This window comes from Nilaparvata lugens, chromosome 1 (genome assembly GCF_014356525.2).
Source record: "Nilaparvata lugens isolate BPH chromosome 1, ASM1435652v1, whole genome shotgun sequence".
NCBI classification, from domain to species: Eukaryota; Metazoa; Arthropoda; class Insecta; order Hemiptera; family Delphacidae; genus Nilaparvata; species Nilaparvata lugens.
Genome location: NC_052504.1, coordinates 30,035,560 through 30,063,025, shown reverse-complemented (window position 1 = coordinate 30,063,025; position 27,466 = coordinate 30,035,560). Strand labels below are relative to the sequence as shown.

Here is a 27,466-nt window from a genome sequence, read left to right as displayed (position 1 = left end):
CAGAAAAGAATGCTGAAAAATAATATATAATATGAGATGAGTATAATTTTTTCAGAATTTTAGTGTTTTAATATAAATGCATTACAGTCGACATTACAGACTACAGCTGTTTTGTTCAAAAACTCAAAACAGCTGAAAAATGATCAGTCTTCAGCTTTTAGAATTTCAGAATATTGCGACAAATTTATCGGTCTGTTTCTGTTTTGATCATGAGTTTTAAAATTTGGTTTCAAAATACGGTCTAATGAAGTTCAATACAATTCTTCATTGCTGTTAATAAAATAACATTATTCTATCTTATAAATAATTTTCATATAACTTGAAGGTGTGTAAATCTGATTTTCTTTGTATTTACTTGCGTATGTTACCTCTTTTGTACAAAGTTTATTTCCTATATTATAGATTCGTAAGCTACCTAAACAAATTAAATTCAAGTTGCTTGATAATATATCAGGTTGCTAAATTTCCATAGTTGGTTCTTGATTAATTGAAAATAAATTTGGTGATACAGAGTAGATGTAAATACAAACCTAATCGCCGGTTAGGTTTTAACAGGATAACTGCAGTGCTTTGTTTCTAGGATATTCTTTCAAACATACTGTCCTTAAAATGTCTTAAAAAACTATTGAAGAAACGTAAACTAATATACCAATATTTTTTATATAATTTTTCATGTTAAATAGGCCTACTTGGTATTTTGGGTAGGTCTATGAGCAAGTAAATTCAGATAGTGCTTTAGTTATGTAACCAAAATTCATGAATGTAGGCTAAACTTAAAACTTAGGGTCTTGACTCCCAATGTTCCAACTTTAAGATAGACAATAGTGCTGGGGGAGCCTAGTGGGGGGCACTTTAGTATATGGGCCGCGGAATCTAGCATTGAGACCTACATAGATCGATAGAGGAGGTCAAGACGAGATCAACCATGTATGACATTGTTGTCGATTTCCAAGGATTAGCTGAAAAAACATGGCGGAAACTTCAACATTTTTATATCAATTTTTATTTTTAATAATTTTTTCATGGCTACAATATATTTTAAACTAGTACAATCTTATGTAAAATTTGACGAGTATGAAACTAATTCCAGGTTTGTAACTTCAATAGTTTTTGAGATATTGCGAAAAATGTGCAGAAAAGTGCAAATTTTTTGCTTTAAAAAAGGTTAAATTGTTTTGCATGATGATTAATAGGTATTTAAAACTATTGGATTTAGTAGAATCATAAATTTTAATGAAAAACTGTCCAATCACTTGATAGCCTAAACTCAAAATTGTTCGAGATATTTGGGAGAATAAAAAGAAATGCACACTCAATACTCTTCAATTCTCATATTTATTTTTTTTCTACTACTTTTAGTAACTACTAAATTGGCTAAATCTCATTGGGATTTTTGCAGGGATTTCATTAAAATAGATTTGAGGTCAGAAAATTTTATAGATCATTAAGATATTTGGAAAAATACAAGAAAATGTAGTATTTTAGCTTCAGAAGAGTTCAATATGTTTGCATAGGCATAGTGCAGACCGATATTGAGGATCACATTTTATTCAGCTTTTAATGCAATTCAGGAGCTTTAAAAGATTGTGAAAATAATTGAATCAAATTAAGCTTCCCCTAACCTGAGTTTTTCCCAACCTAAGCTTTTCCCAATCTTAGCTTTTCCTAACTTTAGATTTTTCCTAATCTAAGCTTTTCCTAACCTAAGCTTATCCTAACCTAAACTTTTTCTAATCTAAGTTTTACTAACTCAAGCTCTCCCAACCTAATCTTTTCTCAGACCCAGCTTCCCCGAACCTAAGCTTCTCCTAACCTAAGCTTTTACTAATCTAAGCTTTACCCAACCTAAGCTTTTCCCAACCTAAGTTTATCCCAGACCCAACCTCCTCTAACCTAAGCTTTTCCTAACCTAAACTTTTTCTAATCTAAGCTTTTCCTAACCCAAGCTTTTCCCAAACCCAGCTTCCCCTAACTTAAGCTTTACCTAACCCAAGCTTCTCCTAACCCAAGCTTTTCCCAACCTCAAATTTTTCCTAACCTAAGTTTTTCCTCATCTACGTTTTCCTAACCCAAGCTTTCTGCAACCTAAGCTTTTCTTAGACCCATCTTCCCCTAACCTAAGCTTCTCCTAACTCAAGCTTTTTCTAATCCAAACTTTTCCCAACCCAAGCTCTCCCCAGACCCAGCTTCCCCTGACCTAAGCTTTTCCTAACCTTAGCTTTTTCCTAACCTATGCTTCTCCTAAGTTGAGCTATTTCTAATGCAAGTTTTCCTAACCCAAGCTTTCCCTGACCTAAGCTTTTCTCAGACCCAGCTCCCCCCAACCTAAGCTTTTCCCAACCTTAGCTTTTTCCCAACCTGAGCTTTTCCTAATCTAAGCTTTTCCCAACCTAAGCTTTTTTTTCTTAATATAAGCTTTTCCTAAACTAAGATTTCCCTAACCTAAGCTTTTCCTGACCCTAGCTTCTCCTAACCTAAGCTTTCCCTAATCTAAGCTTTTCCTAACCTAAGCTTCCCCTAACCTAATATTTTACTGATCCAAACTCCTAACCTAAGCTTATTCCAATCTAAGCTTTTTCTAACCTAAGTTCTCCCTAGTTAGCAAAAAATGGAGTTGCAATATTTTTATTTGCCCAAATATCTCGAACAATTCTGAGTTTAGGCAATAAAGTGACTGGACATTTTTTCTTTATAACTTCATATTATCTTTGTATATAAAGTTTTTATATATGATTAGCCTACATAGGCTATAATACAGGGGTACACAATTAAGATAATTTGTATTACTGTTTTAAATTCAACTATTCAAAAAATATTGAATAGTCTCTAAGAAATACATTATTTTCAAACGTTAAGCCCTTGCCACACCTTTCATAATAAGGATTGGCTGTATTCGCAGTTGCAGAATTCTGCATGGACTATAGGATTGCATACTTTAATTACGATCTCGTTTAATCAATTATTATATAAATTTATCGAAAATAATTCTATTTATCCTTCTATACTATTGCTATTTTATTATGTTAAGTATTATACTATTTAAATATATTTTTCTCAGTCTCAGTTGGCTTTTGTAATGTTTGTCACAGATGCTGTATTGTCCAGAAGGCATATCTCTAATCCAGATCTGGCTGAATCATGGCATCTCGGAGTGCTTTGCAGCCACGCTCTCCTCCTACCTCCTTGGAGTTTATATTCTACTATTTGGAACCATGCAAGTTTGGATGTACAAAAGGTATGGAACTCTGGCTTCCGCTCCGCTGCACCAATCAACGCTCTACTATCTCCAGTTCTTTCTCTGCTTTTTACTCAGTGCGTTGGCATTGAGCAGATTTCTATTGCAGGTTTTATTACTGAATCCAGGCGCTATTTATGGATATATGGTTAGTATGATAATCGTTATTTGTCTTTTTTATTAATTAATATGAACAGTATTACTTATAATCATCATCAAATAACGTGCAAGATAGCCCACGGATAATGGAATACTCTATTATCTTAGCTGAGACTAAGGAGGGGATCATACCGGCGCAATATTACTCATGCGAGAAATTGCCTAGGAAATATCGTCAAGATAAATCGCATGGGGTTTCATATAGCAAGCGATTATTCAGCACGGTAGAAATGTGGAAGGCAATAATAATTGATCGTCATTTCTGAATTCGGAATTGTTTTGTGGCTTCAGTCACAAAATGAGCTCAAGTCATCATTCGTTCGTATGAATGTTATTTAAAGATAATGATTCAATGCTGACAGTTTATGATGAACCTCAATAAAATCGCGACCAGTTTACCGCTAGGACCTGCAGCAAGCAGCACTCGAGGTTATTTTTCCTGTTCTGAAAATCGCGCCGGTGAACCATTTTTATGGCTCCCTTTCCCTTTCTCAAGTATTTGTGCGTATCTCGCGGGTCATATCACACGGTAGAAATTGCCTGGGATATTACCCCCCCCCCCAGGTGTGAACCTCGCCTAATGATGCTTTTCAAATTTGTGCTCCTTTAAAAATGTGAGGTTTTTAGAATTTAACTTATGTATAAATAGCACTCTAGTCGGCCTCCTGTACCTGCAGTTACAGTAAGATACATTAACGAGTAGAGAAGTTTATTCTTGGAGAAAGTTGGCTATTTTTACAATCATTTTTCATCGATACAGATAAAGTATATTCAAGTTTGTTTTTATTTGAGACGAATTTTAATTTCTCAAATAAAAAATAATATACATTATTCCTTGAAAAATAAAAAAATGTGTTATAAATCCTATAAAATCAGAATATCGTGTCACACCCCCAGGCTACAAAAGATAGTATGAACATAAAAACTTGATACCATACAAACAAAAATGAAAATTAATCATATTGAAGTTTTCTTTTGTCGTTCCAGTTCTTATTACCTAATTCTAACCTCTAGATGAACAATCAAACTTTGATAGTCAAGTAGGGTTCCTTGAATATGATTTTATGTGATGAAAGTATTTGATTTTTGTGTTGTGCAGTTGATTTGGACCAGTGTCAGTGTTCTCATCTATCCATATTCGGCTGTGCTGATCTGGCTTGAATGCAACTACCATCTTCCTTCTGTGCCACCCAAGGGTCATGGCATAATCTTGCTTGTCTTTTGGACGCTGAATTTTATCACAGAGAATCTAACTTTGTTGAACTTGGCTCGACATGACTGGTGGTTTCATCCAACAAAGTATGTATTCTATTTGAAATTAATACCATTATTAATAGCTCCTTCTTGATATACCGAGTCTTGTTTTAGCTCACATACCATGTGAAAGTATCTATTAAATTTTAAAGTAGTGTCAAAAATAGTAGGTGTGATTGAGTTTGCTAATAAATTCCAATTAGTGACTAAATATAAACACTAAAAATAAATACAGAGATAAATATTACACTACAAATAAATTCAAATGGTACATTATAATGATGTGTGCTTCTTACGCAATAATGTCTTTTAAATTAAAACCACTATATCGATACAATTTCTTATCATAGGTTTTCAATATTTATATTAAATTCTATCTCCATATGATTAGATATTATCACATTTTTAGGTGTTTGTGCGATTTCGGTCTCCTGAATCCATGCTATTCTATTTACTCTATCAATGTTATTTGTCCTCCTAACTTTATTTCATTGCACACTACTTGGTCGCGTGATTTAGTGAAATAAGATATGAATATTTGAACTAATTTTTAAATCTAATGTTTGAGCTAAATGATTCATAGAGATCATTTTCACAAAGAAATCAGACAATTGTGATTGTGATGAATAAAAACTGATTAGGCAGGTTAAATAAAAACTAATTTCACTTGAAACAGAAACACTCGTTTCTCTAAATGAAAGTAAACGTTATTTGTCGAAAATTTCTGAAGAATGCAGTTTCATCTTTAAAATGTGTTCGAATGACTGTAAGATAAGACAGGTAATCACTTTACAAGCACACCTTCTTGAATTTATGGCTCAATCTACTCTATCTATCATTGTCTTATTATTGCTACAAATTATCAGCAATTTTTTTCTCTGATACATTATGATGCGTGTGTATCTCCCGAGTAATTTATTCTTCATATTTTGAATAATATTATTTTTTGTTCAGTATGGATGTGAACAGAATATTCAAACTTGCAAAAATGGGGAAAATAACGAACCAAGGCATATCAACTGAACAAAAATATATCAAATTCTTTTACAATCCTATGTTCGTACTAACTGAAACTGGCACTTTATGATTTGGACACTTGATAATGGAATAATTGGCCGAAAACAGCCGTGTCTTGAAAAACTGAAGTTTAATAGTAATTCTATAATAAAGTGTTTTATTGTTTTTTCGATTGTTTTGTTTTTGAATTTTCATTGGTTGTTGTTGTCTTGAATTGAATTGGTCAGTTTTTCGGCAAACAATTTCAAAATTGTTTTTTTTTTTCAATTTTAGACTATCGGACAAAATAGAGATGGCCTTATTTGTGGGAAGATACGTCACCTGCTTACTGCTGTTTGTTCTTGGACTTCGAGCACCTGGTATTACCACGAGGGATTACTTCAATGCGCATGAGTATACCAACCGAATTCTGCCTCCTAACAGAAGTGTAGGTTTCACTTTCAGCAAGCTTGGTTTTGCAATTCATTCTACAATAAATCAACTAAAATAATATATATATATATATATAAAATAATGAAAATTACGGTAATTTATTTTAATAAATGATTATTTATTACGTAATTTGACAGAAAAGTACCTTCTAACTGTCAAAAGGACAATCTTTCAGCTACCAAACGACGAAAGTTTTGTGCAAATCAACTTGTATAACTTGAAGTGTGGATTTTCTTAAAAAAGTGGCTGTCTTTGTTAATTTTAAAACATTGTTTTTCTGTATTGTAATACTAATCTTGAATGCAATGTAAAATAGCATCATAATTTGAATCGAAGCATTAAGTGATATGTATTTGAACAAATTTAGAGGTGTATTTGATTAAAGCAATTATTGTCTTTGTACTGTTGACCTAACGGTGGAAAAGTTTTCAAGTTCTACATCTGCTCAAATAGACCGCAATCTCTTCTTTCGTTTATTTGCGTTGCGCCCTAAATAATCCAAAATATTGCAATACAGTGTATTAAATGACAACCACTCATTTATGTACTTTATTAATGGTTTAAAAAGTTATAATTATTGTACAGTACTTTGAGTTCATACAGTAAATATCATATATAACATACCTCTTGTATTCAGTCTTATTCTTACCACTTTCCTCATTTTATAGAAACCCTTTATGCTGTATTGCTTACAACCATTTATTGCTCATTGATAACTCTATTACGACTACAAATCACAAAATGTTTTTTTCTCCAGAACTCACAAAGATCTTCTTCGTGGCTGGGAAATGCATATCATCATATGTCCGTATTACTTCCATTCCTTTGGCCAAAGAAGAGTACTGTCCTACAAATCAAGCTGATTATTTGCATATTGCTGCTATTTATTGCGCGAATAATAAACGTATTTGTTCCTCTCTACAGTAAATACATTGGTGAGTATAATTTATTTTTCGTCTATAGTTTTGTGGTTTTTAAATTGTTAACTATCGAAGGGCTATTACAAATTTTAAGTCGATCTCTCTTTTTAGTTGAACAGAAATCTCCTGAATTCACTTTTGCGTTGTCCTAGTATTGGTTATTGGTTAATCGATTTCGAAATTCTTAATTGAAATATTGAAAAAAAAGTGTTAATCCAACTGTGTTTTTGAATAAAGGTGTTTATAAATTAACCGTAGCAAAATTGTCACAAATTTCATTAAACCTGTTTCTAATTACGTGTGTATTTATTTTTGTTCCAGTCGATAGCTTGAAGACAGTGCCTCTGACATTCAGATGGGATCTGGTTGTAACCTTTGTTGGAATGAAGTTCCTTCAAGGTCAGGGCACCGGAGGAATGGGACTCTTGAATAATCTGAGGTCGTACCTCTGGCTCGCAATTCAGCAGTATACATCTAGAGAAGTGCAGGTAATAGAAATAGGCTTACTACTGTTTTGTTGATGTAAAATATTTTTCTGGGTGAAAAATTCACATTCAAACAAATTAATACATATTTATTATTTTTTTAGATTCATTGATACACAGTCATTATTAACTTATTATGAATAATGTTTGGGAAATGAACAACAGGCATAAAAATGGATCGGCATGTTCATATCATGGTGTATTACTCCTTACGGTAGTATCACTTTCAAATGTACTGTACGAATTACTGTGATATACGATTAACAAAGACGGAGATTTATGACTGCGAATAATCACGCATTCCACAAAAAATAATGTTGACGTTTTCAGAATCCTCTGAAAAAATTGTTTAAAAAAATAGATATAAGATTTTAGTTGAACCGTCCGGATTTTATTCTCATTCTCTCAACCTATTTTGGTTGAATCCAATTTGGATGCTTGCTATAGCATTGATGATTCATGAAATATTCATATTTTATATTCATCTATGTAAGTATAGCATGATCACTGAATATTTAATTATATCTGTAAACATGATTTTATTCGAAAAATGAACAAAAGCTGTTTCTGGTATGTTTTCCTACTCAATATAGTTCTTTATGTGTTACTTCTGAAGTATTGTACTCTAAATATCTTGGAAAATAGATCCACCGTTTCCCGGTCATTTAATTATTTTCACCATTAAATCTTTGTATTGTTTAGGTGAGTCTGTTTGCTCACCTGCATAGTCTGAGCTTGAACTGGCATCTGAAGCGGAAAACTGGTGAGGTGCTAAGAATAATGGACAGAGGAACTGACAGCATCAACAGCCTGCTGAGCTCCCTGTTCTTCAGTATCATTCCGACTCTGATTGATATTATCATCGCTGTCATTTTCTTCGCCACATTCTTCAACTCTTGGTTTGGTGCTATTGTATTCACCACCATGGCGCTGTATCTAGGTAAGATTATCAAGTGCAATCATCACTGAGGTACAGCAATTATTCAATTTTCAATAATTTTCCTAATAATTGAAGGAAACTCGTCCAAGTGCCACAAAAATTCAGACTTCAAAAATAAGACTTCTTCAGTAAATAACTTCTTAAAGTGATAACAATCCATAATTATTCATGTTCATGATTATTATTTTAACTTGAGGCAAGAAAAGACATTTTCAACTAATGCTTTGAAGTAAATTTAGAAAACACATTTTTCAAATTATTCGAATTCATGATATGGATTTCTCCTCAATATTATTGAATATTATAAGAAATTGTCTATTGATATTCTTAAACTAGGCAAAATATAAAAATTATGATCAGTCCAATTGACTAATTGAAACAAAAACAACTAGAAAATAAATAGAAAGTGGTAATTCAACACTGAAGACCTCAATCGTATAGTCAATACAAAACAATTCAGCTGCTCATTATAAATTTTTTTGATAATAATAATTGCAATAAAGTATTCTACTTTTACCGCTTACAGCTTTCACAGTCATCATCACTGAATGGAGAACCAAGTTTCAGCGTAGCATGAATCTGGCTGATAATGCCTGCAAGGGAAGGAGTGTGGACTCGCTTCTGAACTTTGAAACAGTCAAGTACTATGGCGCTGAAGCATATGAGGTGGAGGCCTACAGAGAGTCAATCCTTCAATACCAGGTGTGTACTTCTCAAAACAATCACATCACTAATATAAATATGAAGACTTCACGTTATGAATAGAAAAGTAAAATAATAGTCTTCAATTCTGGGATTTTTGTAAATGACATTCTCTTGAGTAAGTAAGAGTACTGCTGATGGCCTATTGACATGCTTATTATGATGAAAATCAGATATTGAATAAGATATTGTCGATTAAATTGAGGAATTGAAATTATACTAATCCATAAACATTATTTACAATCTTGTCTCTAATCTAGGCCACTGAAAGTTATTATTTCCTTGCTTTCTCAACATTCTTGAGTTTATGCCCTTGGTAATCCTTCTTCCTCTCAATTTGAAAGGTTAAAGTGTTCTGTAATATTTCGATAATATTGTAAAAATTCTTATAGAGTCAATAAGATAGATAGCTATTCATTCATAAGATGGTGTCATCCAATAATTTTCTCAAAAGAAGTAGGATGTTTAAATTTTTGTGCTTTTCATGGTTTAATAGTTTGAATTCTTTAGGGCCGTTTGCACAGTATAGGTTGCTAAACTCGATTAGTTAATCGAGTTTAAGTTAATCTGAAAGTTTAAACTTGAATTGGTTTTCTCAGTGCATTTACTAATCCAGTTTAAGTTAAACTAGTTTAGCGTTAAGTTGGTAATAGAATGTCATCGTTTATAATATCAGGAAGGCTGATTTTTGCAGGAAATTTGTTATTTGTTTACAAACCAACAGTAAATTGAGGTTATGTAGCTACTATTTTAGTATTTTTTTGTTCTTGTTCAAAATCGACAGAGCTGTATAAGCTGTACGGTTATAAAAGTGAAAAGCAATCAAGATATTCTTTAAAAACTCATGTTTAGTTGGCACCAGAAAATATATTTTAGAATGTAAGATAAAAAAGTTATTTTGTTACGTTTGAATCTACTACGGTCTTCCTAATTTAGAAATCTCTCAAAAGCAATATATCTCATTAATGTGTTATTAAAAACATGTTTTCTAATCGAAGACCACTGTTAAAAATTATCTCAATTTTTATCAAGTGGTTTATTCAATCAAAATACTAAATTAGCAGTTGCTGTACTTAAGCAAAACCGTTAAAAAATTCTCTATTCCAGAAATTCAAATCATTTGTTTTTTGCCCAATTTTTCTCAGTTTCAAAATTTCTTCGCAGTCATCTTTATCAATCGCATTAAAAACTTCTATCAATTCCTCCATTATAATTATTTTTACATTCAAATAATGATTCACTATAACCTAAATAATTAATAATGATTATCGTCTACAGAAGCATTAAAAACAACCGTCGAAAAATAATTTACTATCAGTTGTTTCTCCATCATATCTTTACAGATGTCAAGTTAATCCAAATTATTTGGTTTAAAACTCCTGCTTTGGAGGTTTAAACTTTACCAGAGTTTAAACTCAATACAGAGTTTAAACTAATACTGTGCAAACGGAATTTTAGTTTAAACAAAAAAAATCCAGATTCGGTTTAAGCTTTAGCTTAAACTTACACTGTGCAAACGGCCCTTAGAGAAAATCAATCACTCCAACTGTCAAACATGTGTGTGCATTTCACTCCTCTAATTGCTCCAATCGAATAGAAGGAAAACATGCTTCTCTAATTTAATTGCTGCTGGCTTGTTTCTAGGAAGAAGAATGGAAGAGTGTTGTGTCACTGCAACTTTTGAATACGTTGCAAAACACTGTAATATCAGGAGGACTGCTGGTGGGATCATTGTTCTGTGTCTACTTGGTCACAATAAAACAGGAGCTGACGGCTGGTGACTATGTTCTTTTTGCGTCCTATTTGATTCAGCTCTATGTTCCTTTGAACTGGTTTGGAACGTATTATAGGTATGTATATTTTCTTCACTGCTACTTTTCTAGTAAAAACCATCGATTAAAAAGTGAAAACAACTCAGCACGTCAGCCTTGATCCTAAACTGAAAAATTGGATTGTCATGATCACACCTGCGGATCTGTCGAATTTTACTATGTGTTTTACTTTCCTTGCCCTATTACCATATGTAAGAAAAGTATTGCTTTCCAAAAAATTTCCAAAAAAAAGGTAGGCCTACCCTAATTTCATGTTTTCTATACGTTTCATTACTTTCCTTGCCCTATTACCATAGGTAAGGAAAGTATTGCTTTCCAAAAAATTTCAGGTACCCTAATTTCATGTTTTCTATACGTTTCAAGGTCCCCTGAGTCCAAAAACATGATTTTTGGGTGTTGGTCTGTGTGTGTGGGTGTGTGTGTGTGGGTGTGTGTGTGTCTGTGAACACGATAACTCCATTCCTAATTAACCGATTGACTTGAAATTTCAAACTAATAAGGTCCTTATACCATGAGTATCCGACAATAAGAAATTCAATAAAATTCAACTCAAAATGGCAGAAAAAATGGTGGATAATGACTAAAAAACCATGTTTTTCACGGTTTTCTCGAAAACTGCTCTAACGATTTTCTTCAAATTTATACCCTAGATAGCTATTTATAAGCCCTATCAACTGACATGAGTCTCATTTCTGGGAAAATTGCAGGAGCTCCTTAATATTGTTGAGAAAAGTGGCGGATAATCACTAAAAAACCATGTTTTTCACGATTTTCTCAAAAATGACTTGACCGATTTTTTTCAAATTCATACCCTGTATAGTTATATATCAGCTCTATTAACTAGCATGAGTCTCCTCCTTGAAAAACTAACAGGGGGTCCACCCCATCCTTGAGAAATTTACTTTGTAATCTACTTCTCATGCTTGAGGTAGGTGGGTAGAGCAGTTTTATTATGATTTATGATTTATTCAAAAGAACACACGTCGATATTTTATTTGTAGAACAGCTGTTTTGACAACTTTTAAAAAATCCTCAAATTTCATAATTCAAACAAAGGAAAATGCATTCTGAAAACAATAACAATAGTATAATCGTAGTTTTTATAAAATTAGCCGCCAATCGGCATAATGTTATTCCCCTAGATTATCCTCGTTTAAGAATGAGGCTTATAGATCAATGAGCAAGGAAAGTTATATGAGTGTACCACACCAGATTTTTCAGTTCTAATTCATTACGGTTGTGTGTACCTCCTCATAAACTTACCTGTATACTGAATGTAGTATGAGTCAACAACCGTATTAATTTGGCTTTGAAAAAATTCTTCATTATCTAATTCAACTATGGATAGAATACTCTTAATAATCAATTTATCCTGCCTTTTTCATTTGAATAACAAAGTCAGTTACACACACATCGATTTTTGAACGTTTGATTGACAGTGACATGTAACATGTGAGATCTAAATCACTATGTCAATGCAATAACGATATGTGAAATTATCACAACAGCTCGACTTATCAGATGAATCTCATTTAATGATTTTCTATTTCTTTCAGAGTAATTCAGAAGAACTTTGTTGATATGGAAAACATGTTGGACTTGTTGTCGGAAGAAGCTGAGATTCTGGATGCGCCTGGAGCAATGCCATTGGCAATCACGAAGGGAGCGGTCGAGTTCAGAAATGTTTCCTTTGCTTACACTGAGGAAAGACTGATCCTCCGAAACATTTCATTCACTGTACCACCTGGAAAAACAGTTGCCTTGGTAAATTACTTTCTTGATTAATACGGAACTTTCATTTTTACTGCATGTCTTCTAGTAACAAAATATTCAAGTTAACTTTGAATATTCAAAGTGATTGAGAGAATATTCCTTTGAATATTCAAGTTCACTTGAAATATTTCACATAAAAAACACGCCATATTTTTCAGATAATCAAGTATTTCAAAATGGATACTTGAATGATCAATTTATAAAAAAATCACTATTCCCCTTATTATTGTGAAGGACACTTGGTAATGGCATTATCACCGAAAATAGTCATAATTGATATAAAATAGAATAATACTAGTCTGGTACTAGTGATTTTCTATGATTATTTTTTATATGAGTCCTGTAAAATGAGGCGGTATACGGAAAAAGTGAACATAGAGCAAAATTGTGTTTTGAGCAAATCGCATTTAAGTTTTTAGTTTGGATGGATCAATGTATTTTATAATTGAGTTAAACATTCTGTTAGTACCAAATCAAAATTCACTATATTGATCTCATGTTGATCAATAATGATACATGATTGTATTTCTAATTTATTCCAATAAATATGTTTGAAAAGTTGCTTGTATGCGCCCTTTTGCCAAAGACAAATTTTATTTTGTACAAATTCGGGTTTCATCAACTATAAAACACATGTTATTCAATTCTAAATGCTGTATTTCTCTTAAATTAAAAATTTATATACATATTATAAATAAGTTTTCAATCATTTTATTAAATGATTGTTGAAAAAAAAAATGATTATATATGTTGAAAAAAATCAATATTGAAATATGCATAGGTATTCCTAGCAGGTTGCATATGTTTGAAATTCACAGTATTGAAGCTTTCAGAGCACAGCAAAGAACGATCTTGTTTTATCTTTATAATAACACTAGCCGTCAGGCTCGCTTTGCTCGCCATATCCGTCTAGCCAGGGGGCTCCGCCCCCTGGACCCCCGACTGGATCGTCCAAGAATGAGATCAGCAGGCTCGCTTCGCTCGCCTGCATTTTTCATTTGAGCATTTTTATCATATGTTAGGATGATCCAGTCGGGGGTCCAGACTAAACGTCTGGCTAAACGGATATGGCGAGCGAAGCGAGCCTGACGGCTAGTAATATGTTATTCCCAGGAATAGCTCTGATTGAAGTAGCAGTGCCCAATCAATTTTTCCGCGATAAATGCATTTCAATCTTCAACTTGGTGCCAACCTTACAAAGTCAACTCAACTTAATGCCAACTTGACAAAATTATTAATTTAGTTACCAGTTAACAACTGTTTCGAAGAGGTACTCTCTCTAGATTATAGTTCTATATTAACATATGGTATGGCCTTATTTCAATTATAATTAAGAGAATAAGCAGAATATACATGCTAAAAGACGAACTTTAAACCCTTAAAAACCACCCTTAGAGTTAAAATATTGCCAAAAGATTTCTTAGTGCGCCTCTAAAGGGCCAACTGAACATACCTACCAAATTTGAACGTTTTTGGTCCGGTACATTTTTAGTTCTGCGAGTGAGTGAGTGAGTGAGTCAGTCAGTCAGTCAGTGAGTGAGTGCCATTTCGCTTTATATATATATATATATATATATATATATATATATATATATATAATATATATATATATATATAATATAGATATTTCATGATAGTGAACTTATTTGACTTTGATGATGATTTTGACAGAAACATAGGGAGAAAATAATAGTCTCACTCACGGTATATAGATGAAGACGACAGGTGTCACGCGCATGTTTGTGCTGAATTTCCGGTGTAGCTGACGTCATTTTATATCCAATCATCTGTTTTTATAAATAAGTTTTATAAATTATTGCCAATAGGTCTTAAAAACTTCGGTTGGTGGCGATGACGCAATCTAGCTGGCTGGCCACTGCGCACACATTTCATGACCACTACCGTTTTCATATAAATACCGTGGTCTCACTGACCACCAAATCCCTCCTTGACACAGCTGTTTATAAACAGTTATACCAACATCAGTTTTCAAGATTTTTGTTTGAGATTTTTAGGTTATATGCAGAACAAGATGGCCGATCGAATAAAGTAATCTCCGGAAGAAGGGCATATAGTTCTATGTGCCATTTTTCCGTATACCGCCTCAATGAATATGTCTTGCTGCTCATCTGCATCACACTTGATAGTTATAGCTAGTTCAGTTCATTCAAGAACAATAATAATTTTCTTATAAATAGAATAGACAAAATCATATAGTTTATTATTTGAATAGTATTCTAGAGCCTTTTCAAATTACTTTCCTCTGTAAGTTCTATTCTCAGATTCATTGATTTTCCAACTCAAGTGCGATACTTATGAAAGCATAATTTTAATTCTTACTTATTTGAACGTATACATTTCATAATTGAACCTCTTTTTTTATATTTAATATTTTCCTTACTTTCATTGAAAAGCGTTCCCCCATTCTATTGCTCAAAGACAACTGTTTCTCATATTATTTTATTAGTTGATTGAACATTACCTATTAACCCTTTTGCTTGCCTATTTTGTATAAAGTATATTGTGAATGCCTCTGCATTTATTCCGTGTAAGCTGTGTGTGAAAATATATCTATTGATGAATGTTTACTACAAATGAGTATATTCGTGTTTTATAGAAAACCTGTTTTGTTGTATTAATTCGTTATCATAATTTGTTACAGGTTGGTCCTTCAGGAAGTGGAAAGAGCACCATAATTCGTCTTCTTTTCCGTTTCTACGATGTGGACCAGGGCGCCATTCTGGTGGATGGGCAAAACACGAAAACAGTGAGGCAGTCATCTCTCCGAAGAGCAATTGGCGTTGTGCCCCAAGATACGGTTCTCTTCAATAATACAATCAAGTGAGTGCACTTTTCTAGTATATATTCGTACTCTAAGAACTCAGTAGCAAATGATCCAGCATTTTATTGTATCAATAAATTACTTTTTATTCTTATTATTTCTTATTCTATTCTCAATTCGAATTTTGTAATAATCATCTTTCATCTTTCTTTTGTATTGTATCTGATTAATCTGATGGAAAATAAATTATAAAACATCACAATTTTTTACAGTCTTCATAATTGCAAGTATTCAAAGCTATCAAGATTAATGTTGAAGGAACAACCCTAATATAACACCAAGCCGACTACAATAAGTGGGGAAACTGTAGCTTCAGTAGAAAATAAGATCAATGTTGTTACAGTTAAGTTGGGTCGGATTAATATGTCGAAGTTAATATCTCAACTATACCATCTTTTAATGAGATCATACTATTTAATGATAATATGCACGCATTTTTCATATTTATTGCAGTTTATGGAATTTGAAATTTCTCCTTGATTCAATTAAGAATTCCCTTATTTAATTGAATATGAAAAAGTTTCCAATACCAACAAAAGCTTCAAAAGGGTGTATTTAATTAATATAAATGCTCTCAGTGAAGGTACTATACAGATACAGTCCAATATATTATCACCTTTAACTACTAAGACATGGATTATCTGTTGTATTACTAACAAAGTAAATTTTATCTCTGTTGAACTTTTAATGAAAGATGGCCAAAAAAGGCCTTGTGCGTGGGCAACAAGAAGATGTTAACCAAATAACCGGGATTCGAACCCATGACCAAACGCAGCAATAGCTGCCTGAAGTTGGGATACTTTGATAACGTAGTTGTGTTGTTCAATTGATGCAATAAATTAATGGTGTGCTCTGTGCTGTTGGTTGAACTTTTCCAATGTCTGTTTTGATTAGATTCAACATCCAGTATGGCAGGGTGGCCGCCCCTGATGCTGACATCATTGAAGCTGCCAGATCAGCTGACATCCATGAGAGGATCCTCACATTCCCCGAAGGATACAACACACAGGTCAGAGATCATTATACTTTGCAAAAGAATATCATGATAAACAACAGGCGATACTTGTAAAACAACGAATAGAGACTAAAAATTTATTATTTATTACTCATTCATATTCTTTATTTACATAGAACAAATTGAATACTTTTATTTATTTATTTTATCTATTCATTCATTGTCACATTACATCAATTTTTTGAGTTTCACTCAGATGACTGGTGACATGTCAGTATTACTAATCTAAATTATTATATAATTACTATACGGTATTGTCAAGTGAAAATAATAAAAAATGCATGATTATACATAGAATGCCTTAATGTATACAAAATAATATTGTTTATAATGTTTATGTATCTATTCTACTTAATTAAAATTGTGAAATGGAGTACAAGGTTTTTTCAATTAGAAATTTTCCGACTGCTTTAAAAAAAAAAATACCGAATTTATATCTCTAATGGCTGCTGGTAGTTTATTATAATATCTCATTCCGGCATAAAAGGGAGTTTTTACCATGAATGTGCGTCTATGAATTGGGTAAGCAATCAGGTTTCTATGTCGTGTATTGTACTCATGGTTATTTGTGCACAAGTGAAATCGGTGAATATTTAGTATACCAAAAACTAGCAATTGATATATGTAGATAGAAGGCAGTGTAAGAATGTCCAGGTCTTTAAAATACGTTTTACAAGAGTCTCTTGCTCGTAATCCACAAATCACTCTTAATATCTTCTTCTGGATAATAAAGATTTTGTGGCTATTTACTGAATTCCCCCAAAAAATTGTCCCATAGCTCAAGTGGGAATAAGCATAAGCATAATAGAAAAAAAAACTATAGTAAGAATTTTTTATTGTTCATTTGCACTCAATTTTGGATTGTTTACTACTAACCAAGTTGGAACCAAATTATTATGTTTTATTACATTTTATACTATTATGTTCAATTAGAAAGATAAATTCTAATGCTTTTCTACTTATAAAAATAATATTATGGTGAATATGGCATTCAATCATCACCAATTGGATGAAAAATTTGCGAATTTGTTTGAATCAATAGTTTTCTATATGTGGTAATGTGGTATTGTTTTAGATTGTATGTGGTTGAAATTATTATCAATAGTTGATGTAAATAAATTTTTAGAATGTGTCAAACCATGTGCCTAGGTTTGAGTAGGAAGATAATATGAGGTTTCCAGGTTAAGATTCCACTATTTCAAAGTTTTAATATTCAACAATCTGAATTGGTATTCAATGTGTTGTGCTTTTTATATTTGAAATCATCTCAGTTACCGGAAACCGAATGCTGTGAACTGAGCATTCAATTGTGGAATATTGATGAAGGGCTGATGATGATGATGATGTTGCAGGTCGGTGAGAGGGGATTGAAACTGAGTGGCGGGGAGAAGCAGCGGGTTGCAATAGCGAGAACCATTCTCAAATCGCCAATCGTTGTGTTGCTAGATGAGGCCACCAGTGCGCTCGACACCCAAACTGAGCGCAACATCCAGGTCTGTCAAATTTATTATAACAATTAAACATTTAGTGCCGGTTGCACAAAAGTCGTTTAGATTTTAATCCTGATTAATCTCATGAGAACCAATCAGATCCTATTTTTCGAAAGTCTTTTCTGATTGGTTCTCGTGTAACCACATTTGACGTGACTCGATCAATTTATGGTTCTTGAAAATGAAAATAATCTTATTTAGATTATAATTATAAAATTTACGCCTATTGGAGTTATTTAGTCTTGTGAAAAGGAAAAATTGTAAAAATTGAAGAACATAACCCTACTTTGCATAATTTTAAAAAAGAGAAAAAATTTTGAGCTAGCACCTGTTTCAATATTGTAATGTTTTTGAACGAATAATATGTAAATATGAATAAATAAGAATACAAATCAAAAATAGTATATTCGCTTTTATATTATTTTGGACAAGCGTTTGTTTCACTTGTTTTTATACCTATAAAAAGGCATATTTCACTTTTTTATGGTATACTTTGTTGAATGGTTTTCATGATCACATTTTAGAAACAAGTCAATCAATAACTAAACCGATTTCTCTTAAATATGATGGTGATTTAAGTCTTAAACTGAAATAGAGGAATGAAATTTATTTCGACTGAAATATTCAGTTCTAGATTCTTTGCAATTAGACTTGATCCATTCTTAGATTTTTTCATAACTTTTTTAACTAACAAGCCATTTAGTCATTGGTTTTTCATTTTGGCATAGGAAGTTGGATAATATTAAATTTAAGAAATTTTGTTAAAAACTTGAACTATTCTTCATAATCAGATTGATTATAATTTTTCACAGTCTGCATTGTCTCGAGTCTGTGCGAACAGAACCACCATAATAGTTGCGCATAGGCTCTCCACAATAATCCATGCCGATGAGATTCTAGTCCTCAAAGATGGAGAAATCGTAGAGAGAGGAAGGTGAGTGAGATCGAAATTCAGTTTTTATTTGTCTTCAAAAAACAGAAATTGAAAGTGAAGATTTGGTATATTCAATGAGAATTATTATTAAAATTGTGTGGTTATTCAAATTATTCCTTTTATTTGACAAGCACTATTTTCTGATTTCTATAATTCTCTATCCTAATTTATAAGAGAAAAATCGTAAAATACAGCGATTTCCATATATATTCCATAAGAATTGTCCTGTTTGTGCTCATGGTGTTTATTTACCTCGCTTTGATATGATATATTGTCCTCCAGTTACTCATAAAACTTGAAAAATTCCCTTCCCCCGCCATTTTCTCACATCAGATCATACAAGCAATAGATTTAATTTTATCCAATATAAACTAAAACCTTCAATACCAAAGCAAACATTTTTCCATAAATTTTTTTTGATAGTTTATCGGGTATCCTTGATTATTGATTATATTTGGAAGTATCGGTTTCGATAGCTTTCTATATAATTATGTTTCTTGGTTGCTGTTGTGTATCAAGTGTCGGCTATATTGTGATGATTTCAGACACGAAGAGCTGCTGAACTTTGGTGGCATGTACCACTCGATGTGGGAGGCTCAGCTGAAGAACGACGACATCCAAGCTGACAGTGACCAGGTGAATGCTGCAGGCGACACGGATCAAAGCTAAACGCACTTCCAGGATCAATCAACATTTTTAGCCTCTCCCGATAATCGTATTAGATATTTTTTATTTTTTATTCATATTTTAATATTGTTGTATTTCATATCAATGTTGAATGCATGAAGGTGATGTTAATGATAAGTGAATTATAATTAGTCAAGCAAACGATAATTTTATGCTATGAAAATATCATGCTTATTATTCCCTTGAACGTTGATCGAAGTAATCCATCAGTTCATAAAAGAAGCGTGATTAATATATGAAAGATGTAAAATATTTTTGGGATTTGTTGGAAATACTCTACCCTGAATAGCAATGACTTGTTGGTGTATTCTAAATGTTGTATTATATTAGTTCCTAATAAAACCCGAGTTTTATATAAAGAATGGCCTCATTATTTGTTTTCAAATTAATACAATAGTTTCTCCGTCAAATTTGAAAATTGTTGAACGAACGTAATGAGTTCTTACTGATGACTAGTCGTCCGTTTGTGGGTTTGCTCGACGATTAATTTATTACTTTTTCCTCCAGCTTCTGTGTAAAGTGCTTACTTTACTCACTGTAACATAATACTAAAGTGTCACTTTTTTGCTCTCGGGACGAAAAAAGAGAAAAACTCCCTAGCATAAAAGTAACTCCATTTAAATAACATGGAAAGCATCTCTATTTTAATAACTTACATTTGAAATTATGTTTTCCTACAGTTACCTTGAAAAGTGACCATTCCTGCACTGATTACAGAACGCAAAGAATCACTTTTCTGCTCTAGTGCGCAAAGTATTACTTTGCGTATTATTTTGCAGCCATCCCATTAGCTGTTGACATTGTTGGCGTGTATTTTGAATGTGAATTTGTTCTATCTATATATTTTCTGATTCTCAAATAAATAAAAATGAGAACTCATAAAATTATACGTTTTGAATATTATTAATTATTCATTATCTCAAATAATATTTTTTTTCATTCATAAATTGATTGGTTGAAAAATTATTTAAAAATGAAGATATACTCAAAATTATTCGAATTTTCAAATTAATTGGATTAATTTGAATAAATTATCGATTATTAATTTTCAATTGGATTATCAAGTTGAAATAAATTAAAGTTGTTATTAATAACAAAATTATACAGAAAAACATTTGATGGATTTCAGCCATCATTCTACCCATAATCAACCACTTCTCATATTCAATGGTAACTGTAGGAAAAATTTAATGTGAAATACGTGTGCAAAGTTCCTCTGCTGCACTCAAGAAACCATTGACTTATTCACCCAATTACGATTCACTCGTAAATATCGGGGCACCAAGCTTCGCTCGTTATTTTTATTTATTGATAAACATAACACAATTCTCTAAAATGATCGTGTTTATATTTCACAGCTGGCTATACGTCATCTTATGAATTTCAGGATGCGATATTTTGATTTTTCACATACTCACTTTTTACTATCCACAGCTGTTTCAGCCAAGGATGAATTATCCTTTAGTGTCGTTCAGCAAGTTTTTTTAAGGATGAGACCTAGTGCAATCGAATCTTTATGTCAGAAACCTACTATGCTCCAAATTTCGTGATAATCGTTAGAGCCGTTTTCGAGAACCGTTAAACCTAAATAACCAGATATAAAAATAACCAGATATAAAAACAACCAGATATATAAATACAGAAATTGCTCGCTTAATATAATAGGATTTGTGAGCGAGTTCTCCAACCCAGGGGCTCACTATAGTCAACAGCACAAAAATGGTCCGATTCACGTTATAAAGTCAGCACCTGATTAACCTGTCAGCAGACGAAGCAGAGCTCTATCCTTTTCTAGCTCTGCAACGTTGTCAGATTGTGTTTTTAGACTATGTCGAAATATAATGAATTGCCTAAATATTTAATCTTAATCATGAAAATTTATTATTCAATCATTAAAAATATTTTTTCTTGATAAATGGAATATAATCATTATTAACAACAATGAACTATAATTAATAGTCAATTACATTACATATAGGCCTACCGGACCAGCTATCTACAATTTTAGAAGGTAATGGTAACGCAGAGAATCGGCAACTCTGAAGTCCCATCAATAACTGACTTTCCACTGACTTTATAACGTGAAACTATACAGTGCGCGTCCTGTTGCTTTGCCACCGTGTCCTTCAAACGGCATATAGGCAAGGTATGGTTCACGGGGTGATATTTATGCCTTTGTACAAATATGAGGCTCCAGAGTCCCTAGATCCATACAAAGCTTCCTTGAAGAAGCTCCCTACACACAGAGATCCTTCATATTGAAAACTGATACGCCTGCTGTACAGATGTAACACACACAAAGCAGTACAGATAAGTTGGATATTATATTGTTAGCCTAGCAAGCGCATACCGTATGCAACTGATTAGCATGATAGACGCTCTTCAGAATTTCAGCGAAAAGACTTAGTTCCATGATTATTTCTTGAAAAATAAATTATATATACACGAATTATCAAAAACAAAATTTTTCTCAATCAGTAACTTTTTCATGTCATGAAAATATCAACATGTAGATTGCTCAACTTGAGTACCTAGTTTACAAGATATCTTTGACTATTTTCAATTTTATTGACATAATTGCCATCCTCCAACGATTCTCATCATATTACAAAAGTTTAATCAATTTCTAATTCTTTGTTCGAGAGTAACTGAGTTGGAAATGAAAACTGAACACTATTTACAAGTAAAGTCTGATTCTTATTAAATTCTATTTATCTTCTGAATGAGTAGATTCACATTAAAAGTTCAAAGGGCAAAAAATGCGTAATTATTAGTTTTATAGGATCACGGTTTTTGGAGCAATACTGGAAAGTTTTGAAAATGGTCGGTGTTTTTGAACGGGTAGTATTTGAACTCTAGTGGCCCTCCGCTGACAGGCAAAGCTACATGACCCGGACTGTACACGCAACAGAGGGTTGTCATGACCAAGTCCGGTTCCCAGATTTTTACTAGGCGCTTTCCTATTTTACTCGGTCCCAGGGTAGATATATTGAACTGGAGACAGATAATATTGAAAACTGTTTAAAAATATAAACACATTTATTCGACACATAACTTACATTATAATTACAATATTACATTTATGTTCCATCCAGTTGCATAAGATTGCATTAGAGTTACTTGCTATATTTGCATCATAAATATAAATTATTTGCAATCTACTTGCATTGCTTATGTACGTTCGGTCACAGAATAAAGAACAACTTCCTTATTCCGTGGTTCGGTACATCTTCGTTATTGAACAAGATCTTAGATATTTTATCATCAATTGATTGATTTTCCTCTTGGAATAAATCAATAAGAACTGCAGAATCATAATATGATATGACTCTTACTTTTCGCTTGTTCATATCAGCAATCGCTTATTCTTTATTTGAAAGTAGCCTTTTGTTAGGCATTGAGTATTTTCCACTATATTCTTTAACTCATACAACTTTTGATAGATATTTAATTATAAAATTGGCACAATTTGAAAAAGCATTAGTAGCTACAGCATTATACAGACAGCATAAAGAATGACATAAAATTGGAGGAGCAAAAACATTGATACTTTTCTTGTAGCATACAGGAGGAAAAGCGTATTTTCACAATAAACACCTACTTTTATGCAATTAAAACAATAACTGACACAATTATTTTCAATATCTACTTTCTTCATCCCGATTACTTTGTATAGTCTAAGTTGAATAATAACAACAACCAATTTTATCATACAATACTTAGCAATGATACCTACGCATACAATTAAAATAGGTAGTTGTTTTTTAATGAATCAATTAACAATGCCTTTCACTTCTTGAATTATAAGGACAGAATGCATAGTATTATAATAATTGCTCCACTTCAAGTAGTTTTTCAGGATAATATAGACTGTAATTAGATTTTTGGGAAATCATCTTTATGAAAACTTATTGAAACCCACAAAATATAATTGAATTATACGACCGATTAGTGATATAGTTTGTTATTTCTTCTATTGTTTGATTTTATCTTATAGATTTCCTGAAAAAAATTCACATTGAACAAAATTTGAGTTTGACAAGAGTTGAATTTTTTCAGATTATCTTGAAAAAGCAAAGATTTATGTTCATATAACATAGGTATTCTATTCATGTGTAACAGAAAAAGTTCACCTAATTTTCTTCAAAAAATATTATGTAAATTAATAAATTATTATCATACGTGAAATTTGATACCCGTTTTCAAAAGTATTTATTTTTTAAGTGGTATTGAAGGGAACCTGATCGTTTAGAAAATTCTAATCAATAATAAGCACTGATCATCCTCCAAGCTAATTGATCCAATAATCAATCCTATGCTAATGGTAAGCCTCAATCATTAGATTAGTAATGTAACACCAATAAATAAATAATACTAACTGGACAGATGTATATTATAAATTAATTTTATACTTTTCTCTCCAGTACAATATTGTATTTTCCAATATCCTTGTTAATTTCTTGCCAATATTCTAAAAACAATGTTCTCCTACATTCCGCATACAAGCTAATCAGTCTTATACATTTTCATAATCAGTATTTAGTTGATTCCGAGTCATGTTACTGGATACATTAATATGAACGGGCTTGATAATATTACTAATCACAATGATTCACAATCTAAATTAATTCATATTAAAGGACATTATATCAATAGAATCTATAAAATAATTTTGTGTAAGTGTAATTAAGTGAAGTAAATGTATTGATTTTTTCAGATTTCTTGGAGCTGGCAATACAAGTACAATTATTCTAATATTTTTTCTGAATATTCAAAAAACGCCATCGAGCTCATGAAGTTGAAAGATATTTTCCAAAATATTTCATAGGTACACGCAATTTTCAATATTCCTATTTCAGTTATCAATATTGTACGGAAGTTCATAAAGTACTTTCTATCAATACTTTTCCAATTGATTCGTCTGTTCAGGCCTACATATCATACCTATTATGCATATGCAATAATTTGAACACATACTTTTAGGCCGTGTATAATTTTTAAAGTTCTGTAACCAATTTTAAATGAGAAGCTGCAATAAAAAATTAAAACGCATTGAATATATTATTGAAGATATATAGAAGCGACTGATAATGATTAAAGTTTTTCTAAAAACTTGAAGAAGCAATGTGGTTTCCATACAAAATTTCAATTTCAGCTAAACCGGAACAATAATTTTGATTACTCCATATTGTCGAAATTCAGTTCAGATTTCAGTGATTTCAGAATTACAGTGATAAGGTGAAAGGAAAACAGTACGTAATATTTATATTCTAATGCCATGTTTGAAGTGAGAAATATTTGAATCTAATGGTTTAAATTTCCAGTGCTCTCGATTATGGACGATTTTTATCAAACTGACGTCCAAATTATTAGATACTTTTCGACATCTTTGAACAGAAGAAATTATATTATACATGTCCCTAAAGTGGAGAGTATGAAAGGCCTACTTCCACACAGAATATATTATATAATTATAATGCGTATTTCATAAATCAAATTAGTGAAATTGAATAGAGTTTATATTTCCACACATTGAAAAAGGTTTCTAAATTGAATTCCTCTTATTGATAATATCCTTATGGCATTATATATATGTCATGTTTCAGATTCAGTCAGTTCTTTGTTTTGGGAAAAATTGTTCTGAATTATAAATATTCTTTTCGAAGAAGCTCGAATTCATATAATCAGACAATAATATATGGATTGATTATTCATAGAAAGTATTATGATTAATCATAGAGAAAACATACACAATTCCTGTATGCTTATTCTATGGTTATATTTATGACTGTACCTTAAAATTCCGACTGTTATAGTTTTCCAGTTAAACGAGACTATTTCAATGAAAGACTTCTGGCAATAGTTGAATCTTAGATCATAAATAGTTTCCAATACACAAAAATATACATATAATCTGTTCTATGTTGAGATTTACAATAAATGGCCAGTGATGAGGCAATCAGTCGGTCGATGCTGGATTCACAGAGGATTCCATTTCGCCGTTGATGACGCTGCTGGGTTGTGCTGCTATTGGTCCTCTCATTCTCTGCATCTCTTCAGCTGTCGCAGCTAGTAAGCAAGGCTGAAAATAGAAATTCAATTACTTGAAGTCTCTATTAGCTTATTTAACTTCAATAATTGTGCTGAAACAGTGGACAATCATATAAAGTGTAGGTACCAGCGTTATAATTAATCAATGGTTGGTGGGGAAAATAATATTCTACCTTAACAGAAAAGTGATTCAAAGTGTAGGTACCAGCGTTATAATTAATCAATGGTTGGTGGGGAAAATAATATTCTACCTTAACAGAAAAGTGATTCAAAGTGTAGGTACCAGCGTTATAATTAATCAATGGTTGGTGGGGAAAATAATATTCTACCTTAACAGAAAAGTGATTCAAAGTGTAGGTACCAGCGTTATAATTAATCAATGGTTGGTGGGGAAAATAATATTCTACCTTAACAGAAAAGTGATTCAAAGTGTAGGTACCAGCGTTATAATTAATCAATGGTTGGTGGGGAAAATAATATTCTACCTTAACAGAAAAGTGATTCAAAGTGTAGGTACCAGCGTTATAATTAATCAATGGTTGGTGGGGAAAATAATATTCTACCTTAACAGAAAAGTGATTCAAAGTGTAGGTACCAGCGTTATAATTAATCAATGGTTGGTGGGGAAAATAATATTCTACCTTAACAGAAAAGTGATTCAAAGTGTAGGTACCAGCGTTATAATTAATCAATGGTTGGTGGGGAAAATAATATTCTACCTTAACAGAAAAGTGATTCAAAGTGTAGGTACCAGCGTTATAATTAATCAATGGTTGGTGGGGAAAATAATATTCTACCTTAACAGAAAAGTGATTCAAAGTGTAGGTACCATCGTTATAATTAATTAATGGTAGGTGGGAAAAATAATATTTCACCTTAAAAGAAAAGCTACCTCTTCCTTATATAAATTCAGTGCAGTGCCGTACATGAAATGATGATTGATTCTGAAGCTACTGTTGAGCACGATATGGTATTGAAATACCATATGAATTCATTATAGTAATATAATGAATTCATTGTAGTAAAAGTAATATTCGTTTCTCATTTATGTTTTGTGGAGTACAAATAGCTCTTCTTGGGGGAATTACTATCGCCTCCAAGGTTAGGTTGACACACATATAACGAATCTTGTACTGAGTCACTACAAGATTCGATACAATCGTCTGAATCGCGGGAGGCATAAACACTCGCTCACCCTTGATTCTTATTATGACTGATTGTATAATAATAACATTTTCAGAGGTAGTGTAGCGGTTGCTAAACACTGAATACAGATATCTTAAAACTATTACCTGTGATGAAACAGCATATGAAATCATACAGGTCGAGCAAAAATCCCGATGTAGATAATCTACGGGACTGCGTCTCTAATAAGTTCCGAAGGATTAAGATAGGGTACTAAGGACCAGAGATCGTTCGGAATATATTTCGAGAACAGAGTCTTGTCGGGCTTTATGCTCTATTGTAGGAAATTATATTATCTCCAGCTGCATCTGCCATACAGTCGAAAAATTCGCTCCCAAGCCGAAGTTGGTAACAGATAAAAGCTGATATATGAGCAGGTAAGGACAGAGAATAGGTAATCTCGATCTGACCCCACACACTACATCCACTTAGATCTGTTCCAATATCCAGGTTGAATCAATTACTTCAATGATCGTACTTGATCGGTTCTTGATAATATAGAACGTGTCAGAC

General features: G+C 32.2%; 2 protein-coding genes across 2 annotated transcripts in view; one reads left to right on the top strand and one right to left on the bottom strand.

Moving 5' to 3' along the window:
• Positions 1 to 107: 107 nt before the first annotated feature.
• Positions 108 to 20,079, top strand: LOC111053312 (ATP-binding cassette sub-family B member 6, mitochondrial). Its single transcript, XM_022340169.2, has 15 exons — positions 108 to 325; positions 3,090 to 3,383; positions 4,494 to 4,693; positions 5,939 to 6,092; positions 6,855 to 7,032; positions 7,339 to 7,505; positions 8,205 to 8,442; positions 8,969 to 9,144; positions 10,789 to 10,994; positions 12,533 to 12,740; positions 15,412 to 15,590; positions 16,486 to 16,600; positions 17,959 to 18,099; positions 18,909 to 19,030; positions 19,576 to 20,079. The coding sequence occupies exons 2-15, from the start codon at positions 3,090 to 3,092 to the stop codon at positions 19,697 to 19,699; spliced, it is 2,502 nt and encodes an 833-aa protein (XP_022195861.2). The 5' UTR covers positions 108 to 325; the 3' UTR covers positions 19,700 to 20,079.
• A 2,646-nt stretch (positions 20,080 to 22,725) lies between these two features.
• Positions 22,726 to 27,466, bottom strand: part of LOC111053314 (potassium voltage-gated channel protein Shaw) — a 240,237-nt gene continuing 235,496 nt past the window's right edge. The window contains exon 12 of the mRNA XM_039425067.1: positions 22,726 to 25,799. Coding sequence (XP_039281001.1) covers positions 25,677 to 25,799 — 123 coding nt within the window. The 3' untranslated portion in view covers positions 22,726 to 25,676. The remainder of the gene's footprint in view (positions 25,800 to 27,466) is intronic.